We start from the raw sequence: 24,593 nt of genomic DNA, 5'->3' as shown, positions 1-24,593 counted from the left end.
ACCCAGGGTTACTGCTGCCCCCAAAGGCCATAGAGGCACCTCAGGGCGGGCTTAGGGCAGGCTCAGGCACTGGGAGAAGCCTGCTGTGCTGAGCAGGAGGCCCAGGGTGGCCAGCCCCACCCTCCCTGCCTGTGCTCAGCTTGTTTGGTTGATTGTTTTAAATGTTTTTATCTTAGGTTCTGGAGAATGTTACTCATCTTTAAGATAAGAACAAACTGCTCACTGGGTCACATGGACACTCCAGGTTGGCCAGGCCGGTCCTGGACTAGGCATTCCTGGTACCTGCCCAGGTTCAGGTTGAGCCCTCAGGCTGGGTTGACCTGCCCCAGAGTGTGGAGTCACTCTCACTTCGTCATTCTGATGCCTCGTTCCTCCTCCCCCGTGGCCAGTATCGACTTGGAGCGTGTCCAGAAGGTAGCATGGGGCCTGACACGTAGAGCCTCACTCCTGGAAAAGGGCTGTAATTCCCGCGAAGTCATGTGCCCCAGGCTTATTCATGAGCAGGATTCCACCTGGCTCTCGACAGAACTTGTTCCTTCGTTGTTTTTTCTTAGATGTCATGGATCTGTTGTAACAGCCAAGCACATCTGCGGGCAGTAAAGATGTCAGGACGTGCATCTCATATAGAACGTCCTGGGCTTAAGCCACCTTATCGCTGGGGACCCAGTTAAGGCCAAGGAAGTGCAGCAGCCTGGAGTTTGCTCCATTTTTAGAGCTGGAAGCAGAGAAGCTGTCAGTAGGTCCAGCGTCTCTGACCTACCGCCCTTCCATGTGCATGCCCTCATGCCACAGCCCTGACGTCGGGGAGAAAGTCGTTGGACTGCATCGTCTTTGTGCTCCAAGAGTGGTGCACCTGCCAGCCTGGCACCGTCCGCTCCCCCTAGTGCACAGTCCCCCAGGTGGGGTGGGGGTGGGGAGACTCTGTCTGGGTGCTCCAGCCTGTCCAAATGGAATCCAGTGCCACCTGACATGCCAGCTGGCACTATTGAGCTTTCTTGGGCCCCACGACTTCAGACACACTGACTATCTTTGTTCAGCTGGGACTCAGGTCTGGCCAGCATGAGGCAGTGGCTCGCACCCGGTGCAGCGGGCACCGTGCTGCATGTTGGTGGGTCTCCCACCCCGAATTTGCCTGTTGGGGAAAGGGTTCTGTATCTCACTCCCCACCCCCTGCCTGCCAGGGAGGAGATGGCAGTCTGGGGACCAGCGAGGCAGACCCGAGACACTCCGTGTCCTGCAGTTGGGGCCATGTGCATTATCTGGGTGCTCTGAGGAGCTGCACCTATGTACACTCCTTGGTTCATAGTTTCTTTGGGGGAATAAACCCCCAAATCCCATGTCCCCAGTACCCCTCCAGTGGCCTGGTCCCAGGGGTGCTGGTGAAGCTTCAGCGGGGTCCAGCCAAGGACATGGTGCTGCGGAGGCCTGATGGCTGTGGGCCCACCTCACACTCTATTCCAGGCCTGAGCCACAGCAGTTCCCCATGACCTGGCCCCCCTCTAAGCTTTGCTTTTCTCATCTGTAAAATGGGACTAGTCATGGGGTCACTGGCATAAATGTGCTCAGTGCTCCTAACGGTCATCAGGTTTCTCCAGGTAGTTAGCCATGTCAGATGCTAGTGAGTGTGACGGGTCTTGGCGCCTGGTAACTGATTGCTGCATTTTCTCGTGGGGAGTGGGCAGATGAGGGTCACAGGTGGCTGCTTACAGGGAGGGGAGGGGAGGGGAGGGGAGGGGAGGGGAGGGGAGGGGAGGGGAGGGGAGGGGAGGGGAGGGGAGGGGAGGGGAGGGGAGGGGAGGGGAGGGGAAGCTCGGGCCAGCCTGAATGCAGGAAGCACAGTGCTCCGAGTTATTGAAGAGAAGATGGGTATCTTAGTTAGCTCAGGTGGCCATAACAAAGCACTGTAGCCCAGGTGGCTCACACACCAGGAGGGCTGGTTCCTCTCTCCTTGGTGTATAGAGACAGCCATCTTCTTCCTGTGTCCACACATGGTCATCGCTCTGTGCATGTCTGTGTTCTAATCTGCTCTTGCTATAGGGACACCAGTCTTACTGGATTAGAAGCCCACCCATGTGACCTCATTTCAACTTAATTACCTCATTAAAGACCCTCTCCCCCAACCCCGCCATGTTCTGGGGTACTGGGATGAGGTCTTCCACACTGGAATTTGGGGAACACAGTTCAGCCCATAACAGTAGAGATGTGCAGACAGCCATGGGTGGTGAGGACAGGGTCATGAAGGAAGGAGAGGCCTGGGCACTTGAAGTCACGACAAAGTAAGAGCAGACAGCGCTGGGGGATGGGGCAGGAGCTGAGAGGAGTAGGGTGGGGAGTGGGAGGGTCAGCTAGGTGGCCAGTGTTTAACGACAGAGCTGGGAACAAAGGAGAAGGTGTGTGTTGTACCCCACACATGCTGGAGGTGAGGCTGGGGACATCCCCACATGGCAGGCGAGAGTGGACAGAGGGCTCTGGGAGAAGGCACGTCTGAAGGGAGTGGTTTTATTATCCTGGTTGATTCAGTGACAAGATGTGGGACCACCACTTGCTTAGACTGGGTTCACCTGCGTCCTCTTGGCTTCCGGCAGCACCTATGCAGAGGAATTCCAAGCAGTCGGGGACTGTGAGCCTAGCCCAGTGTGCTCAGGTCCCGGGCTCAGCAGAAGGGGAGCCTTGGTGCTCTAAGGTGCTCACCCGTTTTCCATAGCCTGTGGCTCCTCCTTGAGTTGTGTGGCCCTCTCTTGTCAGCATGCTTATGCAGCAGCCCTCCTGAAGGTCATCCTGGGTTTGGGGTGGCAAGGATGGTAGGTGAAGGCCTGCCTGGCATCCTGGGGCAGCCCCGTGGTAAGTGCCAGGCTGTTGCCTCAGAGGGACCCCTGTGCTTAGGGCACCCTCCTGACATTGTGCTGACGTGCAGTGTCGTGTTCCCAGCACTGCAGGAGCTGCTGCTCCATCTTTCCCTGGGGACTGTGAGAGGCTGGGGCTGGCCTCGTCCCTAGGTGCAGCCCGGCTGCTGTGGGCACGGTGACCCATGGGGGAGCAGTGTGCCTGGCACTGTCAGAACCTGCCCAGTTCTGTTCCCAGGCTTTGTGGGTGGGGACCTTAAGACTTTGTCCTGCGGGAACGGGGACGCTCCACTCACTGCACGTGTGCTCTGTCCTCAGGTGCCGAGGCGAAGACGATTTTGCCCAAGAAGGAGAAACTGAAGCTGAGGCGTGAGCGGTGGCTGCAGAGTAAGTGCATCCCCTGTCTCCTGGCGGTGCCATGGCTCACTCATAGCCAGGAGGGCACAGGCTTCCTCGACCTCTGCACCTTTCGAGGACTGGGGTTGGGGCTCATGCTCAACGGCTGGCTTGGAACCCCTTTCAAGGCCCCACCGTGGCTGGTGGGGGGACTGGGGCCTCGGCAGCATGCCTGCGATGGCCTGTGATGTGACAGGCAGATGGCCCCGGAGGAGGTGGCTCTGTATGAGTTTCTGCAAAGCCTTGGTTTTTCTCCCTAAGAAAATGGTCTCAAGAAGGTGCTGCACCAGCTTCTTGCATGTAAAAATGATTGCTTTTGGTTCTATGATGAGTTTGTAATTACAAAAGGACACATGCTGGTTGTGAGTCCTTAGGACACAGAACTGTCTAAAGTGGTAGATGGAGTCATGTCCCTTTGGCGAGTGTCCTTTCAGACCTCCAGGCACGCACTCGCTCAGGGCATCTGGGCGGGGTGTTCTGCGTGTTCCCAGGACTCCTGGGTCCCGGGTCTTCTGGGGGTCAGCGGGGCCTTTCTCTCCAAGTACCTGTCTCTCATGGTGGGTTTCCTTCATGCATTGCTGGCTAAACGTCTTGTGACAGGTCGAATGCCACTCTTCCCACTAATTTTGTTTTGGGAAATATAGTAGTTATTTTTCACGATGCTGAGTATTTGCTAATGTTTTTCTAAATACTTTCTTGTGAAGATTGTTTTGTAATTTTCTTCCTTACTGTTTTTAGTGTGATTCTGCTGACTTTCTGTATCCGGGTTCTGCATCCTTTGATTCAACCCACCCTGATTGAAAATACAGTCACATGCCGCTTGATGGGGACAGGTCAGAGAAAGGCCTCATTAGGGAGAACATCACAGAGGCAATTATACACACCTGATGGCGCAGCCTATACTACACACCTAGGCTGTATGGTACAGCCTCTTGCTCCTGGGCTGCAAGCCTGTATAGGAGATTACTGTACAAAACTAGGTTAAATCAAGCACAGGAGAGATGACGTAGTCAAGCGATGAGATAAACAGCTCATGTATGAGGCTGCAGTGTGACACAGCTACTGCTTTACAGGAAACTTGTTGTTGTTAATCTTCACCCAGGGAAATTTTTTCCATTTATCTTTTTTTAGAGAGAGTGGAAGGGAGGGAGAGAAAGAGAAACATCAATATGAGAGAGACACATTGATTGATTGGTTGCCTCCTGCACGCACCCGAACTGGGGCCGGGGATCAAACCTGCAACCAGAAATTGAACCCAAGACCCTCTGGTGCCTGTGCTGATATTCTAGCCACTGAACACACTTTCATTTATTTATTTTTTTAAGTAGAAAGAGGATACTCTAAAGTAATGTAGTAGCCCTAGCTGGTTTGGCTCGGTGGAGAGAGTGTTGGCCTGCAGACCAAAGGGTCCTGGGTTTTATTCCGGTCAAGGGCACGTGCCTCGGTTGCAGGCTCCTTCCAGGCCCAGGCCCTGGTCAGGGCACATGCAGGAGGCAACCAATCGATGTGTTTCTCTCACATCGGTATTTCTCTCTGTCTTTCCCTCTCTCTTCCACTTTCTCTGAAAATCAATGGAAAAATATCCATGGGTGAGGATTAAAAACAAAACAATAAAATAATGTAGTAAATGCATAATGTAGTAACATAGTTGTTTGTTATCGTGATCAGGTATTAAGTACTGTACGCAGTTGTATGTGCTGTAATTTTTAAAACTCTTTGTCACGTATCTGTTCATCTGTTCAGTCATGTCTGCCTATCCATCTTCCAATCCATGTTTTATCTTTGCATTCCTAAGTAAGTACAGATATCAGTACACTTTCTCCCAAATAGTTTGGCTAGAATTCAGTATTTGTTTATGGTTATTTTTTATTTTTAGATAAAATTTACATACAATTAAATGCAGATCTTAAGTGTGCCATTGAGAGATTTATGACAATTGTACACACCTGTTTGGCCATAATCTCTTCCACTTCAGAACCTCCCCACCCCATTATGAAATCCCATGACTGCCCAGGGGTGACCACTGCGGCTCTTTCTGGGTCGCAGTTTAGGTTCACTGCTCCGGACTTCCTGTGAATGGAGTCATGTAGGATGTGCTCTTTCTGTGTTTTTAAAATTCATCCGTGCTGCATGTGGCTGTGGTCCATGCTGGTCTGTTGCTGAGAAGCGTTTCTTTATATGGACATAGTATTCGGTGCCCACTTTCCTGTTGATGGACACCTGGTCTTTTTTCTCTCTTAGCTGCTATGACTAAGGCTGCTATGAACATTCTTTACAAGTCTTTTTGTGGACATATGTTTTCATTTCTCTTGGGTAAATACTTGGGAATGGAACGCTGGGTCATAGGGTAGTTGTATGTTTAGTTTTACAAGCAACTACCAGATGTTTCTCTAAAGTGGTTGTGCATTTACACTTCTACCAACGACGTTGGGAGCTCTGGCTGTGGCATGGCTTTGCCTGCATGTGGTGGTGGCGTCTGCTCAGCACAGAGTGGTAGCTCATAGTGGGATTCATGTTCATTGCCAAGAACCAGCCTCTTCATGTCTTAGCTGCCCGTTTGTGCATCCTTTTCCCTCGAGTGTTTCCTGGGGCTCTTTGCCTTTTTATTATTGAGCTCTAAGGATCCTGATGTCCTGCACACCAGTCCTTGGTCACTGTGTTTTGCAAGTAATTTTCTCTCTAACCGTGAGAAAAACTTCATCATTTTGGCTTTTATATTTAGGTTTCTGATCCATCTTGGATGTTTGTCTGTTGTTGACACCCCCCCTCACCCCCTCCAATGTGGATATTCAATTGCTTTGGTGTATTTGTGACACCAAATGGCCTCCTGCTGCTTGTACTTAGCAGGTCCTGGGCAATCTGGACGGCTGTACCTCAGAGTAAGTCTTGGACTCAGATATGGAAGTCCTTCTGTCTTAAGATTGCTTTGAATACTCCAGGTCTTTGGCATTTCCGTATAAATCTTAGCATCGGCTAGTCAGTTTCAAAAACCACCATCCCCAACAAAAATCTAGTTGGTATTATGACTGAGATTGCTTTAAATCTATAGGTCAACTTTGGGAGAATTTTTGTCATAACAGTATTGACTCTTTGAGTCCATGGACATGGTATATCTCCCCAGTTACTGAGATTTTTCTTTAGTTTCTGTCATCAGTGTTATATAGGTAAAGATCTCACATGTTTTGTTTTGTTTTTTAATATAAGTTTTTTGCTGTTTTACAATTTTAAAGCTATTATAAATGGAATCTACATTTTCCAGTTTTTGGTTAGTACGTAAAACTATTTTTTCATACTAATCTTGTATCCTTTGACCTTGCTAAAATCATATTAGTTCTGGTAGTAGCTTCTTTAGAATTTCCTACACTAATACTCATGTGACTTAAAATAGAGACAGTTTTATATCTTCCTTCCAAGCTTTGTTTCAGAGTCTTCTTGTCCTGACTGCAGTGACTCACACCTTTGGTGCAGTGATAAAAGCCGTGAGGTTTGTTCCTGGTCTTGGGGGCCAGGGGCTGAGGCCATGCTGGTGTCCTACCAGCCTGCTTTGCTCAGGAGGAGGAATCACAGGCACGTGTTGCATGAGGCAACTTGAAGTCAAGTGCTTTGTTTCAGGCCCTATTTACATGGAACTTCCCTTCAGTTATTTGTAAATTAGCAAACATGGGCTGGGGAGTCAGGAGGAATGACAGGGACGTTGTCGCCTGTCTTCGGAATTCTGTTATGGGCATGGCTGGGCTTTCAGGGAGCTGGTGCCAGCCATCCTGGGCACCATATCGAAATGCAGGTTTCAGCCCATAAAAATTTTCCATGTTCAACAGAGCCAGTGTGGTTGGTTTTAGAGACCTGATTTGCATATGTTTGCTTCCCCCCCCCTTTTTTTTTTTTGGTTAATCCTTACCTGAGGGTAGTTTTTCCATTGATTTTTAGAGAGAGTGGAAGGGAGGGAGGGAGAAAAGGGGGAGAAAGAGAGAGAGACAGAGAGAAACATACATATGGAAGACACAACAATTGGTTGACTCCCCTGGCCAGGGCCTGGGATGGAACCTCCAACCCAGGTTCAAGCCCTTGTCCGGGAATCGAATCCGCGACCCTTCGGTGCGTGGGCTGACACTCTAACCACTGAACCACACTGACCAGGGCCCTGTTAAGCTTTCTTCTTTGCACCTCCAGCTAGTTTTAAATTAAACCTCTTAGGATGAACAGCTTTGTCAGTCAGTGGGAACCTTCCTGCACCGTCTTCGGGGAGAGAATGTAGGGGCAGGACACAGCCTCCCGTGCCCCCAGCCAAGCCCCTGCAGAGGCTCCCCAACTGTCATTGCTTCAGATCTTGCTGCTTTAGACCACAAAGTTGACAGGAGGGAATTTTTCTTGTCCCCCTTTGCTCTCGAGTGGGCTGGCCATGAAATCCTGCTCTGGGGGGACAAACATCAGCACATGGGTCCGTTCAGTCCGGCACCCTCAAAGAGGTTTCCTAGAGAGAAATTAATGGAGGGGCTATGCATGGATTAGGTACAGAGGTGTGGAGGGAGCCAGTGAGGTGATGAGGCCCCAAGGCCCTGGGAAACCAGTACCAGCTTGGTGTGCAAGGCCAAAGGGAGGAGTCCCCCTCCCCAGAAGAGGGGTTGGCAGGGTCTGGCAGAGGACACAGCCAAGCCAGGAAGGCGGGGGCAGTTGGGGGGCAGGGGCAGTAAGTGCCTGAGTGTTCCCTCCTTCTGCCCTCCACTACTATCTCTGTCCAGAAAGGGGTTGGGGCCGCGGAGGGGGGTGGCTCTGGGGCACAGGGCAGAGGAGGGAGAGGGACGGAACTGACACCCCTTAAATTCACTGTTCTTGCCACCTTTGGCACCCAACTTCCAGGCTGGGATGGAATGACATCCACATCTGAGGACAGAGTGCTTGTGCACTTGTGCTGGGGCGTGGGGCTTTAGAAATGTATGTGTGCGTGTGCGTGTGCATGTATTTTCCCTCGCTGTGCCTTTCTAGTCAGCATGTGTCGAAGCTGTGCCTGTTGCCCGTGGGTCTACCCTCTTGCACCTTGCCACAGGCAGCTCCTGCCCAGGGCTGGGGTCCCTGCCAGTCCTCCACTCTACAGAATGCCCACCCCGCTCTCTCTGCCTCCAGTCCCCTTCCTCCTGTTCACATGCTTCCCCAGCACCCAGAGCAGTGAGGCAGGATCTCAGACAGCCCAACCCTCAGGGCACTCGGGGTGCCCTGTGGGTCCGGGAGGCTGGGTGGCTGTGCACAATGCTCACCTGACTGCCCTTACCCAGTTGTTCTCCAGTGTTTAGGCTCCACCCCCCACTGTACCCAGACCCCTCCTGTGGTATTGTTAGGCTGTAAAATCTGCCACTCTGACGGGTGACAGATGGCATTCACCATCATCATTTTCCTTGATTTCAAGTGGAGTTGAGCCGCTCTTTCTGTGGTTTTTGGCCTTTGATTTATCTTTGATTTGTTATGATTGGTTCTTGTATACTTAATTTTCAGGAGCAGCAGAAGGGAGGGAGGGAGTCACTTTTCCGCCAGGAGGGGGCTGGTCAAGTGGTCGTCTGAAGCACTGCTTCAGTCCTTGTCTCCCTGGCAGGCCCTCTGGCATGTGGTCTGTTTGACTTTCTGTCCTTTCATAATCTGCTGTAATATCCAGTAGGCCCACTCTGGTGTCGTTGCTTGTTTTTTTCTAAAACTGTTTTGGCTATTATGCATTTGGTCTTTTTAAAAAATCAGATGTAGAACTAGTGTCCCTGGTTGGGTAAGACTCCTGTGGGCTCTGGCTGACGTGTCAGACTTGGGGTTGGTGGGCGGCGGAGCTGGCCCTGCAGGCTGTCGCGGCAGCTGGTGTGTCCTCAGGCGGAGGCCTGCCGTCCACCCCCTCCCTGGGACCGCACCGACTGCCGGGACTGGCACGGAGTCACAGTCTCCTTTCCTTGCTCTGCTGCGTGATGAGTGTGGCTAGTGTTTCGCCAACACGGGTGATATTTACTACCGGCCTGTCTGGGAGGTCATCTGTGTCAGATTCAGGCAGTTCCTCATCTGTGGTTTGTCATTGTCATTATGAGTGGCAATAGTTCTGCCGGGTTCTTTTTGGCTCTCGTGGTGACTGATGGCCTTCCCCTCTGAAGCAGCCGCTGCAGTGGACTGCCTGGCAGCTGTCCCCAGGCCAGTCAGACTTGCCTGCCTCAGACACTCCCCAGTTGGGCACCACACATTAATTTAAAAAGCTTTGGCTTTCATTGGTTTAGTGTTTGCTTCCGTCCTTCTGAGAGCCACGGGCTCTGCTTGGTCCTGGTTTGGCGTTGGTGCCCTGCCTGTGGTCCAGGGCACCCCCCTCCTGTCTCCTTCCCATCTCCTTCTCCTGCCTGAGGTCACCACCCTGAGACCCTAAGGTTCCCCCCATGCTCCCCCCCCCCGGCCCCCAGGGTGCTTGAGCTCTCTGGGAAGAGGCATCTGGTGTGACAAGGTGCTGGGCAAACAGTTTGCCCTTGACCGGGAAGGATGGGAACACCTGAATTGTCACCTCATGAGCCCTAATAACTCCGGGCTCTGAGGGATGGTATGGGGCTTGGTGCACAAGGACCCGGGAGGGTGGATAGTCTGTCCCCTGGACTCAGCTATTTGGGGCCAGGAGAACAACCCTCTCCACAGGGCCCTTCGGGGGGCGGGGAGGGCCTGATTGGGCTCGGTCAGGGTGGGCCTTCCAGAGCTTGTTCTGGCCATCCTGGGGCTCTCGGGCGGTCAGTGCTGCCTCGGCTGCAGGCTGGGAGAGGAGCTGGCCTTTGGGAGGCCTGCCAGGCACTTCTCCCTGGTAGATGAGTAGTGTCAGTTTCTGGAAAGTCGCCTCTTGAAAACGCCTGTTCGGGTCCTCACTTTCACACTCTTGCCGGGGGCCCTGTGCCGTGCACACTTCCTCTGCACTGATCTTTGGGCTGTCCTGAGTCTGTCCTTATGCATGGGGTTTCCCAGCCAGGACCCTGTGCTGTACCTGGTGGCCATCACTGTTTTGCCGGAGGCCTCCTGCATCCGCCCTGCGGGGCTGACGGCGGCCACAGCGCTCTGACGCCCTGGCCATGGAGTCACAGGAATGCACAGGGGGAGCAGGCCGTCCCTTCCCTGGGCACTGGCTGCCTCTCCTCCAGGGGCACCTTGTGCTCTGTGAGGAGCTGGCTGTGAATTGTCCTAGTCCTTTGTCAGGAAGGGGGTTTTAGTTCCCAGTTAGATGTGATTCAGAGTCTGCACCCTGTTATTTATAGCCCAACAAACCAGGGTGAGATGAGTGTCAAGCTCAGGTCTCACCCCAAGCCCATCACTGTCCTCATTTCCAAGCGTTTGTAGTAGCAGAGCCTTTTTTTTTTTTTTTTTTTATAAAATCTGGTGCAGAGCCAGTTAAAGATCAGTTAGAACTGGTTCAGTTAGCAGAGCGGCCTCTGGCCCTCCCCAGGCCCATCTAGGCTGCCAATTGGGGGACCTGGCCCCTGCATCACTGGGGAATGGAGGGCCTTTGTGCAAGATCCACATGCCCACCAGCGAGCCAGCATTCTCCACAAGCCACACTGGAAATCACATGTTTTTTATTAGCAATTTTTAGCATGTATTTTATTAACAATTTTGAAATAAATATATATTTTTAATGGAAATTAAATTGCAAGGCCATGCTCTGTTCAAGCCCTGCCCAAACCTCTTTCTAGGGCACAGGCCGCTGCATGCCACTGACCTCAGCCTCACCCTCTAGCTCTTCTTATTTATTTATTATTATTATTTTTTTAAATAAATCTTTATTGTTCAGATTATTACAGGTGTTCCTCTCCCCCCCACCCCATAGCTCTCCTCCACCTGATTCCCCACCCCACCCCATGCCCTTACCCCCCGCCACTGTCTTCATCCATAGGTGTAAGATTTTTGTCCAATCTCTTCCTGCACCCCTCACACCCACTTCCCCCCGAGAATTGTCAGTCCACTCCCTTTCTATGTCCCTGATTCTATTATATTCATCAGTCCATTCTGTTCATCAGGTTTTTTATTCACTTGATTTTTAGATTCACTTGTTGGTAGGTATGTATTTGTTGTCACTTTGTTGTTCATAATTTCTACCTTTACCTTTTTCTTCTTCTTCCTCTTCTTAAAGAATACCCTTCAGCATTTCATATAATCCTGGTTTGGTGGTGATGAACTCCTTTAGCTTTCTTTTTCTTGTCTGTGAAGCTCTTTATCGGATCTTCAATTCTGAATGATAGCTTTGCTGGGTAGAATAATCTTGGTTGTAGGTTCTTGCTATTCATCACTTTGAATATTTCTTGCCACTCCCTTCTGACCTGCATAGTTTCTGTTGAGAAATCAGCTGACAGTCGTATGGGTGTTCCCTTGTAGGTAACTAACTGTTTTTCTCTTGCTGCTTTCAAGATTCTTTCTTTGTCTTTTGCTCTTGGCATTTTAATTATGATGTGTCTTGGTGTGGTCCTCTTTGGATTTCTCTTGTTTGGGGTTCTCTGCGCTTCCTGGACTTCTAAGTCTATTTCTTTCACCAGGTAGGGAAAGTTTTCTGTCATTATTTCTTCTAATAGGTTTTCAATATTTTGCTCTCTCTCTTCTTCTGGCACCCCAATAATTTGGATATTGGTATGCTTAAAGTTGTCCCAGAGGCTCCTTACACTATCTTCATATTTTTGGATTCTTTTTTCTTTTGTTTTTCTGGTTGGGTGTTTTTTGTTTCCTCATATTTCAGATCTTTGGTTTGATTCTTGGGGTCCTTTGATCTACAGTTGAATTTCTGTATATTCTTTATTTCAGACAGTGTATGCTTAATTTCTGGCTGGTCCTTTTCCATTTTTTTGGCATTCTCATTAAGGTCCTTGAAGGTCTAAGCTCCTCCGAGGTCTCATCAAGTTTCTCGGTGGTTTTTAGAAGATTCTTGAGTAACCTTATAAATGTGGTTTTGAACTCTATGTCCAGTAGTTTGCTTTCCTCCGTTTCTTTCATTCATGACATGTTTCTTTGTCTTCGCATTTTGCTGCTTCCCTGTGTTGATGGAGTGGTTTTCTGTGGTAGGTGACCAGTGGTTCAGCCTATCACCTGAGGTGGACACTCTTGGTGCACCCCTTTGTGGGCTGAGTGCAAAGTCTTGGTGTAGTTAAGCCTTGATTGCTGTCGGTACACTGGGAGGAATTGACCTCCAGGCCAATTGGCTGTGAGGACCCGCTGTGTCTATAATGGAAGAATTGCTGTGCTGGAGACACCCTTATGGGGCAGGACTTGCTTCAGTGGGGCTTTGGTGCTCACTGAGTCTGCCTCTTGAATGTGTCACTTATGGATGTGAGTAGTTGAAATCTGGTGTCGTCTCACAATGACCACTAGATACACTAGCTTCTGGATCTCCAAATGGGTGCAAGTCAGCTACTGTCTGAGGCCACCCAGCAGGAGCTACAGCGAGAACTACAGTTTTCTCTTTGCTTGGGGTTTGGAGGTTTTGAAGCTGTCTGACCAGAGCTGCAGTTTGTTAGGTTAAGCTGCGATAGGGCAGACCATTTATATGCAAAAGCCGCTGCGTGGAGCTTGGGTGGGTTTGTAGATTGTGTGGGGCGGGATCTCAGGGAGTCACTCGGCTAGGGCGTGGCAAACAGCGATGGCTGCCCATCAGCCGTCTCTGTGTCTCCGTGTTTCCAAGTCCCCGCGTCCCGTGCCCCAGCGCAGTAAACAATGATTCCTCTGCGCACCTCTGCAAGAAAGCCACCCTCACTTTCCGACCCGATGGCAGACAGTCCAGCTTCTCCCCGTAGGAGTTTGGGTCCCCAGCGTCTCCCCAGAGACTGGAGTTCAGAGTAATCGGGAGCTTGTCTCCCTTCGGGTTGAAAAAAGCAGCGCCTGCCGCCAGCCTGGATCGCGTGCCTCTGTACCTCAGCTTTTCAGCACTTGTGCACGTCTCAATGCTCTTTTCTCTTTCCTTCTAGTTGTAGAACTTCCACTCAGCCAGCTTTCCCATGGTTCTGGGTGATAGACGTTTTGTCTTTTAGTTGTAGTTTTGAAATTGTTGTGCAAGGCAGCAGTTTAGGTATTTACCTATGCCACCATCTTGGTTCAGATTCCTCAAGCTCTTCTATACTCTGCTCTGCCCGCCACCTTCTCTGTCCCGCTGCCTCCTTCCCAGGGCTGTGAGACCCGCAGCACTCGGCCCCTCGCCCATTTCAGTGTTAGGAAGCTGGCTCCCCTCTCCCCAAACTGTCACCTCTTCCCATGGGGACTCTCCCTTCAAGTGCATCCCCAGGAGGCGCTTGGGGAGCGAGCAAGAATGGGATGCGCCCACCAACCTCTCTGTGACTGTGTGGCTCTCCGCAGCCACTAAGAGCCTAGGCCCTGTGACCAAGTCCCTTTTCAAGAGGAAAAGTCCTCCGTGTCTCATCATCAACCCTGTAATTTAAAAGCACACCTCTCTGATTAGGGGAGGAATAGCTCGGAGCCAGATTGCCCCCCCAATTCCCAGGGCGGCTTGGAGGTGCCAGCCAGCCAGAAACTAGGGGCCTGCTGTGGGCAGGAAGGGAGCAGCCCAGACTTGGGCTCATATGGCTGGGCTCCTCAGCCTTCTGCTCCCTCGCTAACTCCTTGTTTCCCTTCCTCAGAAATCGAAGCCATAAAGCTGGCTGAGCAGAAACTCAAGGCGGAGCGGAGGCGGCGGGCCACGGTGGTGGTGGGGGACCTGCAGCCCCTCCGGGACGCCCTCCCCGAGCTGCTGGAGCTGGAAGCTGGCGCCCGGCGGCCACACACCCGAAGGTGAGTTCCATCTTTGCTACCTGGAGAGCTCCAAGCTGCGATGGCTCGGCTTCGAGGGAGTTAGCCCAGCCAGGGGTTCTCCGCTGGAAAAATGTCCAAGGGCCGAAGCCCAGACCTGACAGGACCACGGGGCAGGACTGGGGCTGGCACCGTGGGTGAAAGCCCTGCCCATGCTACGGAGTGAGGGATTTACCCGCCTGGCTTTGTCTGCAGTGTCCTTAACTCATGGGAAGCCCGTTGGGGAGGAAGTCATGCCTGTCTTGGGAGCTGCCTACCAGGCCCTGAGGCTGGGGGAGGGTCCTGCTCCCTCTTGCCTCTCACTGACGAGACTCCTGGATTTGCCTATACCACGTTGGGGCTGGGAGGAACTGTGGGAGGCCTCAGCCCACCTCCCATTCTGCCTTAGTAACGGGGGGTGGAGATCCAGGGCCGTAGGCCTCCGGCCAGTAGGGCTATGCTAGACCCTGTTTTCTGGACCTCCCAGCGCATGGCCACCTTCTGGGGGCTCTGGCTGGGGGAAGGAAGCCCTGACCCCAGTTCTGCACATGCAGGCCTGGGACAGCTGTGGGTGGTCAGCAAGGGACTCACACCCTGGGGTACACAGGGACTGGGTCAGTGGCTGGAAGAGCAGAGCAATATCCTGGACAGGCAGAGTTGGGACCAAGTTGGGCTGAGCCAGGGTGACAGGAGCATGTGGTACAGGTGCTGCCCTGGGTGGGCCAGAAATTTTTTTCATTCCTACTTAAAAAAAAATCCCAATTAAAGATGAGGGCCTCTGACCTGGAGCTGAGTTAGCCAGGACTGGGCATTTTTCCTTTCCCTCCCCCCTCTTCTGGGTCCTTCTCTGCGAAGCCTCTCGTGCTCCCAGAGTCTTCCTTAGGGGAGGGAGCTGGTCCCAGCACCATCCCAAAGCCTTTCTGTGGGCTGCAGCCTCAGAGATGCGCTCTGGCAGACATTCCAGGTGAACTGGGCGTGGCCCTGACTCGGTTCTCTGTCCACAGAACAAGCAGCAAGCCCCGGCCAGCGGAGCTCAGCCGGATGAGCGCGGCGCAGAGGCTCCAGCTCCTGTGAGTACCGCCCCCCACCGCAGTGAGGCTCTGGCCAGGGCCCCCAACCTCAGTCTCCTTGGGTGCCATGGACAGCTCAGCCCGGCCACCTCTGAGGCACAGCTTGGTTGGCGTGAAGTAGCCTGTTTCCAGGGGGAGGTCAGGAAGCCCCTCCCCCTGAGTGGGGAGGGGAGCAGCTGCTGGCTCTTGGGGGCTGCCCTCGGGCCCCAGTCCTGGGTTTGGGGTGGGGAGGGTGTCCCAGATATTGTCACCTGGCTCAGGTAATTACTTGTCCAATGGGGTTCAAGTTCTCCTGTTAACAACCAGGAAAGCTGGGGCCTGGCATGGTGTGGCCTTGCCCACAGTCACACATGCAGGGCAGAGCACAGGCTGTCCGTCTCCCCCCCCCCCCCCCCCCCCCCGCCACACACACACACAGGTCATTCCCACCACAGCAGGCCCATGTGAACTTGTCCTGGAGCTGCCACCTGAGGTTTCTGGCTGGGTCACCTCTGTTTCGGGGGTAGAGGTGTTGTCCCCCAGGAACACCTAGCCAGGGCAGCAGGGACCATGGCTGGGCTTCAGGGCCTGCAGAACTCGAGCTGCCCCAGCGCTTCCAGGAGGCGGCATGACCGCGCGTGCGCCCAGTGGTCGGCTGGGTTCAGAGACAGGCATGTAGGGAAAGCAGCCTGCACTGTGGACTCAGGCTCAGGGCTCCTGCAGGAGGAGAGGATCACCTCCCTTCTCAGGCGGCGGTGCCGCCTGGGGCTGTGGGCACATAGAACTCCTGGCCCTTGGTTCCTGCAGTGGCCGCGTCTATTTTGGCAGCGCTGGAGGGAGGGCGCCTCTTATGTAAGGCTGTGTGTCCGCATGGTGTGTGCAGGCTGCTGCCTCCCTGCATTTGGCAGCCTTTCTCTTTTAATAGCAGCTGCTTGTCAAGGTTGGGGACGAGCCTGGAATCCCCTCCCTGGGGAAGGGGCAGGGATGCTAGCACCCCAACCCCATGGGTGGGCCCAGTGGCTCCAGGGTCACTATGTGACCACGAGGAGGCCCAGGGCAGCTTCTCCTCTCCTACCCAAAGCCCTGCTCAGCCCTTAGTCCCCTTGGCCTGACCTGCCCCCTCAAGAAGCTCAGGCTGCCTTCCTTAGTCCCCACCCTGCGCCCAGCCCTTTGCTAGTGTCCGTGTCCCACCCCCCGTCCCCCTGTGGTGATTCGGCCTCGCCTGTCTAATCCAGGGTTCAGCCTGCCCTGCGGTGCCTGGGTGTGGGTGGCCCAGCTGAGGTGGGTCCTGGGTGCTGAATACTCATCCCACTGCCCCAGGGGCATGGAGTCTGCTGACCTCCAACCTCAATTTTTCAGTGAGGAAGAAAGGACCCGCTTCCGGGACCTACTGGCCAGTCCCGCCTACAGAGCCAGCCCCCTGCAGACCATCGGGCAGCAGCTGGCCAGGCAGCTGCAGCTGGACGGCGGTGGCCCGCTCTGACCTGGCCTGGGGTGCTCCGTGAGCTCCAAGGATGCACATGAGGTGCCAGAGAGGGCCGACTCCTCGCCATTATCACCTGGATCCTGGAGGCAGCCTCCTTGGCTCTTGTTAGGGCCGGTGGGGCAGACCCTCCTGCCCCCTCTGGAGGGTGAATAAACGCCGCATGAACTCGGGCAGTGGGACCGCGCTTCCTTCTGTGCCTTGGCTGTCCGTGAGCAAGACAGTTATTGTTACAAGTCCTGGGTTTGAAGGTTGGGCTGTAGAAACACTGACTTAAACCTTCAATCTGAGGATGTGGAAGGGGGTGGGTACCTTTCTCAGACCTTCAGGAATGAGATGGGGTTTGTGCTGTGCGGGGACCAGCTGACCACGACCTCAGGGGCAGTGGACGATGTGTGGCTCAGGAGGGTGGGCCCTGGGTCCTCTGCTCGAGGTCCCTGGTCACTGGTTGCTGGAATTGCCTCGGAGCCTTGGCTGGTGTGTGGGTCCCACCCTCAGACGGCTGGATGATTGGACTGATGGCTGCCTCGGGGTTGTGTGTGGCCACCTTCCCAGCATCCACCATGCCTGACGCATCATGTGCCAGCCCTCAGAGGGACTCAGACCCCATGTGTGCTCTACGCACTGGCTTTCTCCAGGTTTGTCCTGGACAGAGAGGGTGCATGGAGCCCATGTAACATCAGCCAGTGGGGTGAGTCAGGCCCAGCAACTGCACACCTCAAGGTCCTGTGCTGCTTGAAGCCAGTTCTTGTACAAACGGCGGCTGTGCTGCTTCTGGAATGTTCCTTGTGCAGCGATAAAGCTGGTGCCGGCAGTCTGGGCTGAGGTCATTGTGCTGAGACGTGGGGCCCAGCCCCTCCATGCTTCCATGGGTTCTCGCCCGATGACTCGGGTTTTCCAGGGTGCCTGCTTCCAGGATATCGGGAGAGCCAGCTGGCTGGCGGAGATAGCAGGACGCCGGCCTTCCGGGCCTTTCTCTGATGTATTCCTAGGGCAGCTGGTCCCCTGCTCCTGGACCTGAGACAACAGGTCTGCATGAAGAAAGAAGCCTCTTAATTTCAAGTCAGAGAGACTCGGCCAAACGGTTTTCTTCTAAAGATGTTCAAATAATGTTGGTTAAAATGACAATTACATGCATATTCCTGATGTTGGCCTGTGTTTCTTAAGTTTTTCTTAAGATTGGAGACATCTTACTCGTAAGATTCTTGGTACAAAAACAGTGATTACTTGTGTTTCTGAACCCAAGTGTTTTTCCTGGTACCAGAGGCCTTGGACCATGGAGTCTTCGAGGGGCCTCACGACAGGCCTGGAGCCTGATCCCTACTTGTACCCTGTACCCAAGGGCTGGCCCTGGGAGCCAGGTGGGCTGGGCACTGGCTAGGACCTTCTCTCCAGAGGGGAAACTGAGGCGCAGAGAGGGGGAGGCCTCTCCCCCCCGTGACAGGTTGAGTGGTGGCCGGGCTCTGGGAGCTTCGGTGCTTTTCCCAACGCCGTCCTCAGAGCTTCCTGATGCCCCTTGACCGCCGTTACACACTTGAGCTCTGCCCTCAGTTTAGGTCAGCACAGAGCTCGGGGTGCCTGAGGAGTGCCTCCTCCCTGCGCTCGTGCCTGGGCTTCTAGCACAGCGGTGATAACTCCCACCTCGGCGTCTCTCCTGGGCTGGGGAGCAGATTCTAATTACATCACAATGTTTAATTAGAGAACCCAGTACCCATCAGCCCTCTGGCTGTCGGGCTCCCTCAGGACCAGCCGCAGCCTTCCCTCTGCCTCTTGCAGGTGCCTCCCCTCTCCCCACCAGCTAATGTGCCCCTCGTCTTCTGGCCTGTCACCTGGCAGGACCCATCTTCAATTCCATCTCATTCATTCAGAGAGACCCGGGTTCTATCCAAGTGTATTTTGGGTCCCAGCCCTGGGGCCAGGGTCAGCCCGGAGCTGGGCCTCCTAACGGGCCTCAGGGGCTCCAGGATCACGTGCTGCCTGTTCATGTCTTTTGCTTGATGAGAAGACACTATAGCACAGAGGTATGCCCTGCTCCCCACTCCCCTACCCAGTTTGGGGAGGGTCAGTATGTGGGGTCAGCTCTGCATCCCCCTGGCAGCCTTTAGACCGAGCCCAGAGCACCTGATCCACAGGCTCCCCAGAAAGCCTGCCCTTTACCCATATGGACGTCTTTTCCAAAAATAGTCCTTTGCTCCTCAAAATACAGTCTGAGTGGTGTCTTTTAGCTCTTTGTTGTATAGGTGTTAGGCACATAGAAACCAGAGAGGAGTTTAAGGCGGTCCTGCGTGTAAAACCTCCAGGTCCAACCCCAGGCCCCACCGAGGAGACCCAGGCATTCCTCAGCCACTGGAATGTTTCCAGGCATCTCAGAAGGCAGGCTCCTAAGAGTGACCACAGGCCCCGTGTTAAACCAGACAACACGAACAACAGTGTCTTATTGTCGGTCTTCTGCCTCCACGTCTTGTGAGTGTCCCATTGCTTGGCCGTTGTTGGGGTCACTTCGCCATGTTCAAGTCCCTCGGAGCACCTGACTCCGCCTGCCATCGATCAGCTGGCTTTCTTTGTCTCATTTGATTTTTAGGGATTGCTTCTCAAACATTTAATTTTGTTCTATAATTATGTAAAGTGTTGCATGTATCAGAATAATGAGCCTACAAAATGTAATGCAAACCTCTCTAATAGCAGTGCTGGACAGTTAGGAATCGTGGTTTTGTCCTATTCTGGGGGAGTTCCCATTTGAAAACAGCTCTTGTTGCACCTATAGAGGGTGTCTAGGTTTGCTTCCGAAGCCTGGGGTCACCCTCCTCACTGGATAAGGATGGCAGGCTGTGGGTTGGGGGCCAGAGAAACCAGGGTCCACCCAATGCCCCATCTGAGGGGCCTGGTCAGTTGCTTGGGCACTGGATCCTTGGTTTGTGTAGATGAAAAAAAAAAATACCACTGTTGGATACAAGACTTGGGTGAGTGGTACTGGACACCCTGCAATGTCCAGCGCCATGTCCCCACTCCTGGTGCCCAGGCAACCTCACATCCTTATACCAGCCCCTCGGGGATCCTGGGCAGCCCAATCCCAATCAGCAATGTTGGAAAAGAATGTATTGGGATTAAATGAGGGAGAATGTGGAGGAAGGGAGGGAGGGTCGGGGGGAGGGAAGACAGCTCCCTGGGAAGGGTGGCTCCTGTGGAGAAGCTGATGGCTGCCCTGAGGGGATCAGGTACCCCACTGTGGCCATACAGCCAACTCCCTCACTGCTCCTGCATGCAGAGACCCCTGGTTTAGATGAGTGGGCTGTGTTCCGTGATACCAACCTGGAAACATAGCTGTTGTGTGTGTGTGTGTGTGTGAGCACGCATGTATGTACGTGCAACCACACATGGGTACGTGGGTGTGGTTGTGTGTGCTCCCGAATGTGCGTATGTGTACGTGTATATGTGCACACCTAAGGGTACCCATGTGTGGTTGTATAGGCTCCCATTGTGTGCACACGTGTTTCATGCACGTGTGTGTGTGTTTTCAGGGGCCAACCCAAACAGGTAGTAGGAAGGTGGGTGCTCTGTCTGAATAGGAATGAAGCCTAAATATAAAGCACTTTTATTAAGAAGAGACGTTGAGCCCAGGGGAGGCGGGGGCTGGGGAGTGGTGGTGCCAATCGGCTTGGCATTCCTGGGCTCAGGGCGGCCTGTGCCCTCTGCTCCACCTGGACTCAGGCACAGCCTTGTACTTGACCTGCCCACACAAGTGTATGTATGTGACATGTGACACTTTGGGGAAGCTTCCTGAGTCAGCACATGATGCCCCGTGCTTGTGTGGTGACCAGCAATGCTTCACACGGTGGCCTGCCCTGGGCCCTGGTATGAGGACCGCTCAGACCGCTTGGCTTGCCAGCCACCTCTCAGCCAGCGAGAAGTCAACATCAGCCGTGTGGTAGTGTTTGTTACGGCAGCACATCCCAGCACGTGGGGATGGAGACACATCCCCTCTGGTTCCCACTGAGATGGAGGAATAGTCACTCTATCCATTCTGAGGGCAGGGGAGGTGCCATCAGCAAGTCAGGTCAGAGGACTGAGAAACAAGAACTTTCTGGAAGAAACAGTAAGTCAGGCCTCCGCTGTGGTTCCCACCCTGGCCTGGCACATGCTGTTCTCTGCTGTCCTCTACGGAGGCAGCTCAGAGACAGCCCTTGCTTGCAGGAGCCGTGTGCATGGGCAGACACGGCCCCGCTGCACAAAGGACGATTCGCTGCCACTCCTGGTGGAGCCGGATGTGACACCCAGCCTCCCTGAGGCCAGCAGGCAGCTTGGGAGAGGAACATGCTTCCAGGTGACAGTGGTCCAAGCGGAGGAAACACCGCGACAGCCCGTCCAGGAAACACTAGTACAGAACCCGCTGGCCAGTGAGCCTTCAGGAGGGACCTTACATCGCAGATGTTTTCACTATGTACAAGTGAGCATAAATAGTACATGAGCTAAGCACTCACTCCCAGACTGCGGAGAAGAAAAATGAGATAAAGCCTGCAGCCCAAGGAAGCAGGAGGAAGATGTGGGTGGAAAATGAGAGAAGTGGCTGGTTTGGCAAAGAGGAAAACAGTAGAACTTAGAATCCATCAAGCCAAGACCTAATGGCCCCTGGGAGTTGCCTGTCAAGGAATCTTGTGACCTTATTTTTCTGTCTGGGGGCTGTGAGGAAAGTGGTCCTTGCTTTGCCGGGACCAGCCCTGGGGCCGGAGGACCACAGTCCAGTCTGTCCCTTGCAGCCAGGCAACCCCTCTGTGCCTCACCCAGCCCCCGAACACGGGGGTAGTGACGGGTTCTACAAATGTCATTCCTAGTCGTACAGCATTCATTGTGTTGCTGGGAGGAACGTCGTAGGCCTTCCCCTGACACTGATTCGCTGGCCAGGAGCACTCTGCTCCACTCGGTGATGCTGGGAGAAGGCAGACAGTGGGCACCATTTCTACCAAGGAGAAGGGTTGGCAGAAAGCGGGGTGGGGGTGGGGGTCAAGGGCCTACGCTGCTCAAAGGGGTCGTTTCTTATGGCCAAGTGGTCTCCTAGTGGTGTGGGCAGAGAGCCGGAGGCTCTGATGTCTGAGCATATGGATGCCTGAGGGGCCGCAGTGGGGCTGTGGACCAGGAGGGTTCCCTGTGCACCTGCATCCAGGGCCAGCTGGGGTGGGGGTAAGGTGCGGGGGAGGGGTGGGCTGGTGCCCAAGAGTGCCCGAGACAGCCATGCCAAGGTGAGTCCTGGGACCCCATCTTCTCTGTTCTGTCCAAGAGAGCTGACAATAGACATCTCGAGAATCCGTAGGCTACCCAGCAGCTCCAAAAGCACAGGGACCCCCACACTGAAGGAAGCAAGGCCCCTTCTGTCCTCCCAACACCAAGAACAGAACTTGCTCAGTAAGCACCACTCCCCCTCCCCCTCAGGAGAAAGCAGGGGTCTCTCTCCAGCATTTTTGGGGCAACATTGGTTGGGGAACCCCGTGTCTGTGCTTGTGGCTCCTCTCCTAGCTGAGCAAATGGCCCTGAGCACCGCCATCCTTTGCCTGTGTCCAGCTCAAGAGACTTGAGCGGCGAGACCAGCAGCTGCCCGGAGTGCAGGGAAAGTGTTTAGATGAAACTAAAACAAGACTGTCATGTATTAATGATGACTGTAACACACAACTTAGCCTTGTGATAATATTTTGGTTCTGTTTCCACTATGCGCACCTAGAAAAATGTGAGCTCGACCTCAGCCTAGTGAGTGTCACATTCCAGGAGCCTCACGGCATCTCTGCTGTCATTCAAGACCTAACTCCACGCGCCCCAAGCTCCAAAGGCCACTGGAGTCACTGCTCACCGTGGGACTGAGAAGAGGTGGAGTACAGTCCGGGACGTTAACCGGTGTCAATAAGAGTGATAAGTGGGTGCCGGGATCTTGACTATCTCAGAACCCTGTAGGCCTCACAGAGTGGGTGTCATTACTGCTGCATGTTATAGATGAGGAAACTGAGGCACAGGGAGCCTGGTGGCCTGCCCCATTACCCCCACCTCCTAGTGCAGTCCCTCCCATGCAGCAATGACGCAGGTCCTATGTGAGCCTTGGCCAGATCATGACTGGCCCTGGGGAGACCTGCTCCCTCCCAAGGAGCCCTTCCTGCCTGAGCGAGGTGGCTGTGGTCTTGGCCTGTGTCCCCGAGGCTGTGGGCTGTAGGTTGGGGGCTGGGGCACCTGGAGAGGAGAAGGAATGTTTGGGGACAGCTGTCAAGCATTGTGGGTCAGTGATGGGGGAGTTGTTTGCCAATGTAGCCTACATTCCCATGCATTCTAAACATGATTTCTGTTTATGAGGCTTTATTAACAAGTTATATTTCTGCCCAATTATTTATTAGGCGTTTAGCCAATCCTATCTAATAAAAGAGTAATATGCAAATTGATTGTACCTCTGCTACACCCACAGGCCACACCCACCAGCCAGTCAGGAGTGAGTATGCAAATTAACCCAACCAAGATGGCTGCGGCCACGGAGAGAGCAGGAGGCTTGGGTTTCCCCGGCAATGGAGGAAGCCAAGCTTTCCACCTGGCGGGCCTAGGCCTCCACTCAAGGCTACAAAGTTTCAATTACAGAAGATAAATAAATCCCAACAAAAATGGCGGCAGCCACGGAGCTGGAGACAGCCCTGGCCTGCCTTGGCTTCTGCTTAAGGCTACAAAGTTTCAATTATAGAAGATAAATAAATCCCAACAAAAATGGCTGAGGCCACGGAGCAAGCAGGAGGCTTGTCTCCGCTCAAGGCTACAAAGTTTTAATTATAGAAGATAAATCCCAGATACCAGGGCCTCCGCTTGGGTCAGCGGGGAGGCGTGGCCTGCCTGCAAACCACCACAGGCCCCTCGCCCAGGCCACCCCATGCCCCAAGGGAACCCCCAACCTTCAGAGCAAACCAGCCAGCCCCCACCCATGCACCAGGCCTCTATCCTATCTAATAAAAGAATAATATGCAAATTGACCGCCACTCCAACACACAAGATGGCTGCCCCCATGTGGTCAAAGATGACTGCCGCCATGTGGACACAAGATGGCTGCCACAAGATGGCCAGCAGGGGAGGGCAGTTGGGAGGGACCAGGCCTGCAAGGGAGGGCAGTTGTGGGCGATCAGGCCAGCAGGGGAGGACAGTTGGGAGGGACCAGGCCTGCAAGGGAGGGCAGTTAGGGGGGGCCAGGCCTTCAGGGGAGGGTAGTTAGGGGCAAACAGGCTGGCAGGGGAGCATTTTGGCATCAATCAGGCTGGCAGGGGAGTGATTAGGGGGTGATCAGGCTGGCAGGCAGAAGCGGTTAGGGGCAATCAGGAAGGCAGGCAGGTGAGCAGTTGGGAGCCAGCAGTCCTGGATAGTCCCTACGGATCAGGCCTAAACGGGCAGTCGAACATCCCTCGAGGGGTCCCAGATTGGAGAGGGTTCAGGCTGGGCTGAGGGACACACACCCCATGCACAAATTTTGTGCACAGGGCCTCTAGTCTTATATAATAAAAGCCTAATATACTAAGTGTCCAGTCAACTGGTAGGCTGTTCAATCAAAATATAATATGCTAATGATATCCTAAGGTCTCTCAACTGCTCACTATGATGTGCACTGACCACCAGGGAGCAAACAGTCTACTGGTCAACCAGTTACTATGATGTGCACTGGCCACCAGGGGGCAGACGCTCTGACCAGTAGGTTAGCTTGCTGCTGTGGTCTGGCCAATCAGGACTGAGCGAGACGGGCCGGACATGCCCTGGAGCCCTCCTGCGGTCCCTCCCCAGCTGGCCAACCTCCCGAGTCCCTCCCCAGCCCAATCGTGCACCAGTGGGGTCCCTCGACCTGGCCTGTGCCTTCTTGCACTCCTCAGGAGATGTTGGAGAGCCGGTTTCGGCCCCATCCCGAAGGCCAGATAGAGAGACCCCACTGGTGCACGAATTCGTGCACTGGGACTCTAGTTTTTCTATAAGTGCACTACAGTGCCGAGACAGTCCCACATGCATATGCCTGTATGCATACATGTGTATGTATGTCCCAACATATGCACTGTTTGCATGTGGGTGTGCACACAA

General features: G+C 53.8%; 1 protein-coding gene across 1 annotated transcript in view; it reads left to right on the top strand.

The window, feature by feature from the left end:
* Nucleotides 1-17,747, top strand: part of SLX9 (SLX9 ribosome biogenesis factor) — a 38,723-nt gene extending 20,976 nt beyond the window's left edge. Inside the window, exons 3-6 of the mRNA XM_080654376.1 lie at nucleotides 3,162-3,230; nucleotides 13,844-13,994; nucleotides 14,996-15,061; nucleotides 16,400-17,747. Of these exons, the coding sequence (XP_080510502.1) occupies nucleotides 3,162-3,230; nucleotides 13,844-13,994; nucleotides 14,996-15,061; nucleotides 16,400-16,523 (410 nt within the window). The 3' untranslated portion in view covers nucleotides 16,524-17,747. The remainder of the gene's footprint in view (nucleotides 1-3,161; nucleotides 3,231-13,843; nucleotides 13,995-14,995; nucleotides 15,062-16,399) is intronic.
* The last annotated feature ends 6,846 nt before the right edge of the window (nucleotides 17,748-24,593 follow it).

Source organism: Plecotus auritus, assembly GCF_963455305.1.
Source record: "Plecotus auritus genome assembly, chromosome: 2".
NCBI lineage: Eukaryota > Metazoa > Chordata > Mammalia > Chiroptera > Vespertilionidae > Plecotus > Plecotus auritus.
Note: the sequence above shows the minus strand (reverse complement) of the source record. Positions and strands in the feature narration are given on the sequence as shown.